The sequence below is a fragment of the Triplophysa rosa genome, linkage group LG9, assembly GCF_024868665.1.
Source record: "Triplophysa rosa linkage group LG9, Trosa_1v2, whole genome shotgun sequence".
NCBI lineage: Eukaryota > Metazoa > Chordata > Actinopteri > Cypriniformes > Nemacheilidae > Triplophysa > Triplophysa rosa.
In genome coordinates, this window is record NC_079898.1 from 1,249,218 (window position 1) to 1,259,536 (window position 10,319).

Below are 10,319 nucleotides of genomic sequence, written 5' to 3' on the forward strand. Positions count from 1 at the left end.
GCGCTAATCCGTCAGCCACTGGCTCGCGGACCGTTCGCACCTCGCCTTGCTCGTCTGACCGTTCCCCATAAGACGGTCCGCCGTCTTATTCCTCAATCACGTATCGGACACGGTACGTGATGATGAGGTGTCTGTTGCAGCATCGGAGGGTGACTTACTGGCATCAGACTCCGACGATTCCTTGAAGCTCCCTCCCTCGGGGGGTCGAGATCAGGAAGAAGCGGATGTCGAAATGTCAGCCATGCTTTCCCGGGCCGCCGGCTTTGGGTTGCGGTGCACCGCACTGCCTCTCCCAACGCTCGCGGCTGGATACACGGTACATCGGGCTTGAGAGCGGCTCCAAGCCGCACTCGCCCTCAGTGCCGTGTTCCCCCGGAAGTGCATGAGGAACCTAGTACGACCTGGAACGCCCCCTTCGGCGCGTACACGTCAACTAGTTCCATCACCCTTTCTTCCCTCGATGGTGGGGCAGCTAGAGGATACGTCGATGTCCCCCGGGGCTCGACCTAAACTCCCGTCCAAAGCACGTAGGCTTTTCGGCATCTGAGGTGTCGAGAGCTTACTCTGCTGCGGGCCAAGCTGTCCCCTCTCTCCATGCTATGGCCTTCCTGCAGGCCAATGCGCGGAGAGAGCTCCACGAGGGTAAGACCGACCCAGCGCTTATGCAGGAACTCCGCGGCTTCACCGACCTCGCTCTCGGGCGAACAAGGTGATCGCGCGGGCCCTGGGTCGGGCGATGTCCACACTTGTGGTCCAGGAGAGACACCTCTGGCTGAACCTTGCACAGGTGAGTAACTCTGAGAAAGTCCGCTTTCTCGATGCACCCATCTCGCAAGGGGGGGCTGTTTGGTGATACTGTCGAGTTCGACAGTTAGGGAGCAGACAGAGGATATCACGTATGTCCTCCCCAGCCGCGACTCGACCGCCCTCTGGCCGCCGAGATCCCGTGCACCGTCTGCTTCCCAGCAGCCCTGGTCCTCTTCGAGACATCGAAGAGGAGACCACCACCCCATCAGCAGCCGCGGCGAAAGCCAATGCGGCCCTCATGGGAAGACCCCAGGGAGTTCGAGAATACCTTTCTAAAAGTTTTCTCCCTCTCTGGGCGTTTATCACAGCCGCTCTCACCCTCTACACGACGGTGTTCGGCAACTCGACGTTGCGTCACGGCGAGACCCAATGTCGAGGATAATCAGCAGCCTAAGCACTCTCAATCGACGGTGCTTTGTGCCACATCATCGTCTGGGTATTATCACAGCCGCTCTCACCCTCTGCACGACGGTGTTCGGCAACTCGACGTTGCGGCAAGACCCAATGTCAAGGATAATCATCAGCCTAAGCACTCTCATTCGATGGTGCGTTGTGCTACATCTTCGCCAGACAGGTAAAACTGCAGAGCCGATCTCCTCCCCGGGGGTCCCCCCCACGGCGAGGGATCCGTACTGCCAGCCATCGAACCACCCCCGGGAGGTCGATGAAGCAGAACGTACCCCTAGCCTCCCTGTGTCGGTCCCTGGGAGCCTGACAAGAGCTTCCCAAACCGTCACGGTGACTACGGGATACGGTCCGTCTCGGCTACGCGATCCACTCCCCGGACGCCCGCCCAAGTTTCGGGGCATCCTCTTAACCTCAGCAGAGGCAAGGGAGCCCCCGTGCTTCGGGCCGAGGTCGCCACCCCTCTGGTGAGGAAGCGATCGTGCTCGTCCCTCTAGCCGAGATGTTCAACGGGTTTTACAGCCCGTACTTCATCGTCCCCAAAAGAGCGGGGGTCGCTAGATCTGCGTACCCTGAACAGGCACCTACTCAAGCTGCCGTTCAGGATGCTCACGCAGAAGCGCATCCTGGCATCTGTCAGATGTCAAGATGGATTCATGGCAATCGACCTGAAGGACGCTTACTCTCATGTCTCAATTCTCCCTCGTCATCGCCCGTTCCTACGGTTTGCTTTCGAGGGTCAGGCATATTAGTACAGAGTCCTCCCTTTCGGTCTGTCCCTGTCCCCACGAGTCTTCACGAAGATCGTGGAAGCCGCCCTCACTCCCCTCAGGGAGAGAGGTGTGCGGGTACTAAACTATCTCGACGACTGGCTCATTTGACATACTCGTGAGATCGTGAGTTATGTACACACAGGGACCTAGTGCTTCGGCACCTAGATCGATTGGGACCACAGGTCAACCGAAAAAGAGCAAGCTCTCCTCTGTGCAGAGCATCCTCTTTTTTGGTATGGAACTCAACTCTGTCTCCATTACAGCGCGACTGCACTCAGTCAGTGTTGAACTGCCTGGAATATTTCAAGCAGTCAGCGGGAAGAGGCTCCTGGGCACATGGCATCCTCGACGGTGGTGATACCCCTCAGGTTGATGCACATGAGACCGCTCCAACACTGGCTACAGAGTCGAGTTCCCTGGAGAGCGTGGCACACCGGCAGCAGGCGGATGGTGATTATTCTTTTCTGCCGACGTACCCTAACCCCTTGGTCTTCAATGACCTTTCTACGGATGGGGGTCCCTCTCGGGCAGGTCGAGAGGCATCAGGGTCGACAGACGCCTCCCTGCAGGATTGGGGTGCCGTGTGCAATGGGCACACAGTGTCGGGGCGATGGACGGGCCCCCGCCTGCGCAGGCATATCAACTGCCTAGAGTTGTTGGATGTGCTACCCGCACTCAAGGGGTTACAACCTCTCGTGCAGAACAAGCACGTGCTGGTCCGGTCGGACAGCACAACTGCCGTAGCTTATTTAACCGCCAGGGTGGCGTTCGCTTACTGCAGCAACACGACTCGCCCGACGCCTCCTCCTGTGGAGTCCGCAGGTGATCAGATCCCTGCGAGCCACACATATCCCAGGCGACCTGAACCAGACAGCCAATGTGCTCTCTCGTCAGTTGATGCCTCGCGGAGAGTGGCGACTCCACCCCCGCGCAGCCAGCTCATTGGGTACAGTCCGGATGGGCTCAGGTAGACCCCTTCGCCTCCCTGGACACCACCCATTGCCCGCTAAGGTACTCCCTGCCCGAGGCCCCCCTCGGCACGGATGCTCTAGCGCACAGCTGGCCGTGGGACAAGCGGAAGTACATCTTCCCCCCAGTGAGCCTAATTGCACAGACCCTGTGCAAGGTCAGGGGAGAGGAGCATCAAGTCTACTAGTTGCACCATACTGGCCCAACCGGACTTGGTTCTCGGAGCTAATGCTCTTGACGACAGCTCCCCCCTGGCCGATTCCCCTGACAAAGGACCTGCTTTCCCAGGGGAAGAGCACGTTATGGCATCACGGGCTAGACCTCTGGAACCTCCATGTCTGGCCCCTGGACGGAACGAGGAGATCCTGAGTGGCCTACCCCCTGCGGCGGTTAAGACCACTACTCAGGCTAGGGCCCTGGCCACTAGGCAACTATACGCCTATAGTGGTGCCTCTTCTCATCCTGGTGCTCTTCTCGAAGAGAAGACCCGCAGAGTTGCTTGATCAAGTGGGTGCGGTCCTTCCAGAGACTCGAGAATAATCTCTCCCCTTCCACACTGAACGTGTATGTAGCCGCTGTTGCCGCTCATCACGACCCAGTTGCTGGTAGTCTCTAGGAAAGCACAACCTGATCATTTGGTTCCTAAGGGGCGCGGGAAGGCTTCCACCTCACCCACGCTCCGTACCCTCTTACGACCTTGATGCGGTCCTGGAGCCCCTCGGAGATGCCGCTCTTTCTCACTTCACGATGAAGACGGCTCTCGGGAGGACGCTCAAGAGGGTAGCGGACCTACAAGCATTCTCCGTGTCCACAGATTGCCTAGAACTCGGGCCCGGTTATTCTCACGCTATCCTGAGACCCCGGCCCGGCTACGTGCCCAAAGTTCCCACCACTCCCCCTACACCAGGTGGTGAACTTACAGGCGCTCCCCACCGGGGAGGAAGACCCAACCCCATCCGTGTTGTGTCCAGTACGCGCATTGCGCCTCTGCTTGGACCGCACGCAGAGCCGCAGAAGCTCTGAGCAGCTCTTTGTCTGTTTTGGAGATCAGCAGGGAGGGCTGTCTCAAACAGAGATTGGTGCACTGGATCATGGACGCCGTCACTACGGCGTACCTGTCCTAAGATCGCCTACGCCCACTGGGTGAGAGCTCTCTCCACACGGAGTACAGCCTCCTCGTGGGCACTGGCTCGAGGCGCCTCTCTGGCAGACATCTGCAGAGCTGCGGGTTGGGCTACACCCAACACCTTCGCGAGGTCCTACAGCCTCCGCGTAAAACCGGTAACGGCTCGAGTCTTGCAGGCATCAGGCAAGACTGGCGGCCGGTAGGGTGTACACCTATGACAGTACCTTCCCCCCTTTCTCCTAAGGGGGTCAGCGTACTAAACTAGCCTCCCTTCTTCCCCCACTGGGTGAAGAACAGGCACTCCATCCATCACTAAGCAAGCACCTCCTGCGGGCGGGCTGGGCAGAGCAGCCCTGCCCCTTAGGCCGGGTACCAACTGAGTTATCCACAACATAGCTCTAACCGGACCTAGTGCTACCGGACGTTGTAACCCCCCAGCAGGGCGGTTCCGTCTGATGTATCCTCATGATTGGTTCCCACCTTGGTAACCCATGACCTTCCCTAGGTGGACCTCCACCTCGCGGTTAACTCCTTCAGTCCGCACATTCTTCCCATGAGTTCTCCCCCATCGGTGAGACCATGTTGGTATCTCCACTAGACTCCTCCCTGCGGTAGGAAGTGGTCTCTGTAGCGCATCCCCCACTTGAGGAAGTAGCGCTTACCCAGTGGCCTTACGGTTCCGGGCGGCTTCTCGCTGTTAGAGAAACAAGGCCGCCGCCTGTGAGGCCGAAGGTAGGGGCCTTCCCACCTTTCAAGAAAGCTCTGGGACCCCCTACCTACCCACTGGTAGGTTACAATTTCGCGGTAGCGCTCACGGCTGACACGCCCAGGCCAGTCACCGTCGCTTCGCTAGAGATTGTGACAGGGCACAGTGTTATGGGGTTTTCCATAGGAACCCCATCTGTCGGTTCGACACAACGTCGAGAGACCGACAGAAAGGGAACGTCTCGGTTACGGATGTAACCTCGGTTCCCTGATGGAGGGAACGAGACGTTGTGTCCTCCTTGCCACAACACGTGCTGTCCACTGCAGCAGTCGTGAGAGGTCTGAGGCTCCTCAGAACTAAGGTGAATGAACGAGGCACGCCGTCTCCCTTTTATACCCGGATATCCGGGGGCGGAGTCTGGCATGCAAATTTCATTGACCAATTTTCATTGGCCCCTTTCTAAGAAGTCGGAAGCGATTGGTTCTCATGGACGAACTCCATCTGTCGGTTCGACACAACGTCTCGTTCCCTCCATCAGGGAACCGAGGTTACATCCGTAACCGAGACGTTATTTGCTTCTTCACTGGGCTGGCTCATACTGCATCGCGATCGACCTTGAAGATACCCACAATTTACTTAGCGAGTGAATGGTGGTGATGGCAATCTCTGTATAGACAGTCAAGTACAGACAGTAATTGAGTTCAGTTTTTAGAGTCCCCCTGAAAAACACTTCCGTTGTCATCTGGGCCACTTGCAGCACATTTCTGTATTTGTTTGTGTTGTGGGAATTTGCAGGACATGAAGATGCTTTCTGAATTTGTTAGTGTTTTTTCTATTTGCATGTGTTTTCTGCTATTGCAGCGCTGTGACACCCAGCAGCCACCGTACTTTACAGTCTTTAATGAGTATTCTTCTGTATTTAATTTAGAATTCTCAATAAAGCTACATTAAACGCATTGAATTCCTCTTTCCTTTTGTTGTTTGATTAACATTAGTGACAGGACTCACAGCAGCAGGTTTAAGAGTGCGGCCCCTTTAAGAGCGGTCTCTCTATGCAGATCTGACGCCTCTCCCATTTTCACAACTCTTTGCATTCATTTAAGATTTGATTTAACACGTTGAAATCTGTGTTTAAGAAAATGCCAGACAAAAGGGCTTTCATGCATAATCTTGTGTGATTTCGTATGCTCAAGCACGAAAGAGAACTTAATACTGATGCTGTGCTGTCTGACAGAGATTCACTGATGCAGCCTTTAGCCCGTGACTTTATAACTTACACCAGACTGGACCGCTGTCACGTTGAGCCGCATCCCACAGCTAGAAGCTGTCTATCTACACTGAATGCGCCAAAGCAACGCTTTCAAATCACGCTTAAATGGCTTAAAGGCCTTTACATTTATAAGAGCGTGATTATATAATGCAACGCTAGACAAAGAATGACTAAACAGCTGCTTCTGCGTTAAATTGAGTTAAATATTTTAACACGTTAATCCAAAAAAAAGTAATCGCATGCGTTAACCCGTTAACATTGACAGCCCTAATATATATATATATATAATGTTATGTACAGTATATTATATATACAGTGTATATACAGTATATATATACATACACACACACACACACACACACGCACACACGCACTAACACACACAAAGACACACACATGTCTGGTTTACTATCTCCGTGGGGACAGTCCATAGGCGTAATGTTTTTTATACTGTACAAACTGCATATTTTATCCCCTAACCCAACCCCTAATCCTAAAGATCATAGTAAACTTTTTGCATTTTTAGATTAAAAAAAATATTGTTCTGTACAATTTATAAGCTTTTTTGCCCATGGGCCATCTCATATCAGTCCTATTTTAACTATAATTAAAAATTCTGAATGAGCATTCTTTAAAGCAGCAATACCCATGTGCACTGCATCTTCAAGTTTATACTCTCAAAGTTCAAGTGTGCAATTTCTGCACTGTAGCTAAAATAAATGATTGCTATCGAACAGGTTTCCCAAAAACTTTCACCATCTGACTTGGCTTTTGGCTACCTCAATTTTGGTCCCCACGGTGACACGAGTCCCCATGTGTTGGTGTGCATTCAGGTTTAGGTCCCCACCGGGATATAAAAACATGAACACACACACACAAATGCGCACACACACGGACGTGCAGACACACGCACACACGCATGCACACACACACACACACAGTGATTATCACTGAGAAGCACACATTTAAGATAAAGGAGAGAAAAGCACAGCTCAAATATTAAACAGACTATGAATTCCTATATGCAATATTAATTAAGTAAAACTTTAAAATTCTAAAGCAGCCCCCCCGGCCAGGCAAAACAGTATGCAAACGGTGGCGAGGAACCCAAAACTCTAATCGAGAAAAAAACCTCAGGAGAACCCAGGCCCAACCAGGGGATTCCAGTTCCCCTCTGGCAAAAGCTGCTGCCTCTGCACAAGCTCGACAGTGCTTGCACAACAAGGCTAAATAAAAATAAATAAACTTACTAATAAGGTATATTATAGTTTTAAGATTATCATTAATAATCTAATAGCATTTGAAATTTTGTAGTGAAGACGTGTCAAGTGACCTCGTCCTTCTTTATCCTGCTCTATCGTCTCAGCTCTTGTCAGGTCGCCGCTTCCCATTCTCCGCTCTACCATCAGGTCTGGCCATGAACTGCATCCTGCTCGCTGTGGTAACCTTGGAACAATGAGACAAGACTGGCTGAGAGTAGAGTACTGTTCTGCACTCTTTGATGCAACAAGTACATCAGTTGTGTTTCTGGTTCCGGTTGATCTAACTAATGCAGCCTAAACCCTCAGAGGATTTATATTATGGAAGTGTAGTTCATGCAAGATTAAAAAGATGCGTCTTTAGTCTAGATTTAAACTGACAGAACCAGGCTAATATGTTCATACTTTTTTGTACGTGTAAGAACTCGAGCTGCCGCATTTTGGACCAGTTGGAGTTTTTGTAATAAGCCTGCAGGGCAACCACCTAACAGTGCATTACAGTAATCTAGTTTTGATGTCATGAATGCATGAATTAACTTCTCTGCATCTGATCATGACATAGTTTAGATATATACTTAAGATGGAAAAACGCAATTTTACAGGTGTTGGTGACATGGCTCTCAAATGACAGATATACAAAATACAAACACATTGTTTTCTATAAGTGAAAGTTCACAGGACAAATGAGTCATATGTTTAAAAAGTGAAAACATGACTCATTAGGAATCCAGCACTAACATTCGTTTGTGAAGCATCCCGGTTTAAAGTGACTTCATCTGATGTCTTCTGCACATTCCGTTGAGAAATTAAAGTAATCCACAGCGTCTTCATAGGCTCAGATGTGGGGAGTAAATGAAGACTTATGTTCAGTCTTGCATCCAACAACAAAACACCTTGTTTGTTTACAAAACATTCTTGTATTTCACTGTAAGTAGACCAGCATGAAAACAATGGCGGTCAGTGTACAACTCGATGAGGGCGGAGACAGCAGAGTCCATCATCATCAGGGAGGGCTCAATCAATGTGACGTCAAGTTACTGAGAGAATGCCAACAGCTCGTTCAATAGGATATTTGAGGTTTATTGGGGATTTAAAAAAAATGAATGGGTGGATTTTTATCATTCTTGGGTGGTTCTGTACAAACTCTTCTGACACACAGATATGTTCAAACAACATTTAAAAGTAAATATTCTACATTGGGTGCCCTTTAACTTCACAAAGAATCGATAGCTGTTGAATAGTTTTAATTTAATTTAATACAATACAGTGAAATATTAATAAAAATACCTTAATATTAATATAAATTAAATCTAAAATAAATTGCTATAATATAATCACAGACAGGAAGTAAACTTCAGGGCAGGCATGTGCGTCCCATGAAACCGTATATAGAACCTGTAGCAACCATATATAGTTGGATTTATAACAATTTGTATTATTATAGTTTATCATAGTTAAACTGTACTATAAAGAAACTATGGTAAATTTTGGTAAATTTGTGGTTATAAAATATTAGTTAAACTATGGTTACTATAGTAAAAATATGGTGAATTTTCCTAAATATCAACAAGTAAACACGTGTACACTTCTAAAAATGTGCACAGCAATTGATAAGAGCAATTGAAATTTTATATCAAGTATCCGATTTATAACCTTCCGATTCCATGATTGGGATTGATTTTTGATTCCCATCCCTAAAATTGTGTTTTAATTACCGTTTTGAAAACAAATTTCTTAGTGCAGTTTAGTGTTTTTAATTGTTTAAGTATTAAAGTCCATATACTGTATATTCCAGTCTGAATCTGAAAAGATCACAGATCATGTACCATGACTCTTTGTTATAAAGATCACGATATACCTCTAGCGTCCACTATTTTCACTGCTTCGCTTGTTTCCCTTAAAACATATACGTTGTACTTCAAGTGCCATAAGCTATTAGTTTCGATTCAGCTGCTTTTTTGTTTATTGTATTGTGTTATGGTTTATTGAAAACTTTGAAACATGAACATTTTGTTTAGTTTGAAACATGCTAAGCACGTACACAAAACTAATTGTTTTCTTCTTTAAGGAAATCTCTGTTGAAGAGAAGAAGAAGCTGCAGAAAAGAAAACACCTGGCAGAAAAACTCAAAGAGGAAGTCATCAAGAAATAATAATGCTGTGGAGCTTGACGTTACACAGTTTTGTATAGGATTTCATTTGTATTTTTTTTATCTAAAAATCTTGTATTAGACAGTGGTCTGACATGATCTTCTATGAACACCTCAAAAGACTGTTTTGAGAACTTACAGTCAGAGAGGTGTCAAACTCAGTTCCTGGAGGGCCGTTGTCCTGTGGAGTTTAGCTCCAAACCAACTACAACACACCTTCTGTGAAGTTTTGAGGTAATCCTGAAGACCTTGATGAGCTTGTTTTGGTGTGTTTATTTAGGGTTGGAGCTAAACTCTGCAGGACACCGGAGACCTCTGCAATAACACCTTTGAAAATGATATTCAATCAAACGGCTTGCACCAGAGCTATTGAATATGATGTTCACCAAAGCATGATCTGTTGTGTTTGTACATACACGGCACTCTTCACTGATGTTGTTTGGCAGGGCAAAAGTGTTCCACTTTTCTTATTCATTATATGCATATTTTGTCATTTCAAGAATCGTTGACAGAAGTTTTGTGGAAAATTTCAATAAATTAAATTTTTTTTGTCATTGGGAATTGGTTCTTTATCCCAGATATATGTTCAGAACTGGATATTGTGTATGAAAACACTAGAACTTCAAAGGGCCTGTTCATCCAAATATCCAAATTCTGTCATCATTTCTGATTTCTATTTTGAGAAATGTGAGTTTGTGTTCATACAGATTTGGAATGATACGAGAGCACCGGTGAATTATACCTTTAACATTCAAGAAATATATGCAAATTCTGGTAAAGTTTTTTTGATGTTGTCTCTCAGAGGTCAGGATACAAGTGCTTAGAGTCTGTGTGAACATCTTGGTTACGTCTGTA

General features: G+C 48.2%; 1 protein-coding gene across 1 annotated transcript in view; it reads left to right on the forward strand.

Annotated features, from left to right (window-relative positions):
- cfap36 (cilia and flagella associated protein 36) overlaps window positions 1-10,018 on the forward strand; it is a 62,421-nt gene extending 52,403 nt beyond the window's left edge. Inside the window, exon 15 of the mRNA XM_057342177.1 lies at window positions 9,384-10,018. Coding sequence (XP_057198160.1) covers window positions 9,384-9,467 — 84 coding nt within the window. The 3' untranslated portion in view covers window positions 9,468-10,018. The remainder of the gene's footprint in view (window positions 1-9,383) is intronic.
- The last annotated feature ends 301 nt before the right edge of the window (window positions 10,019-10,319 follow it).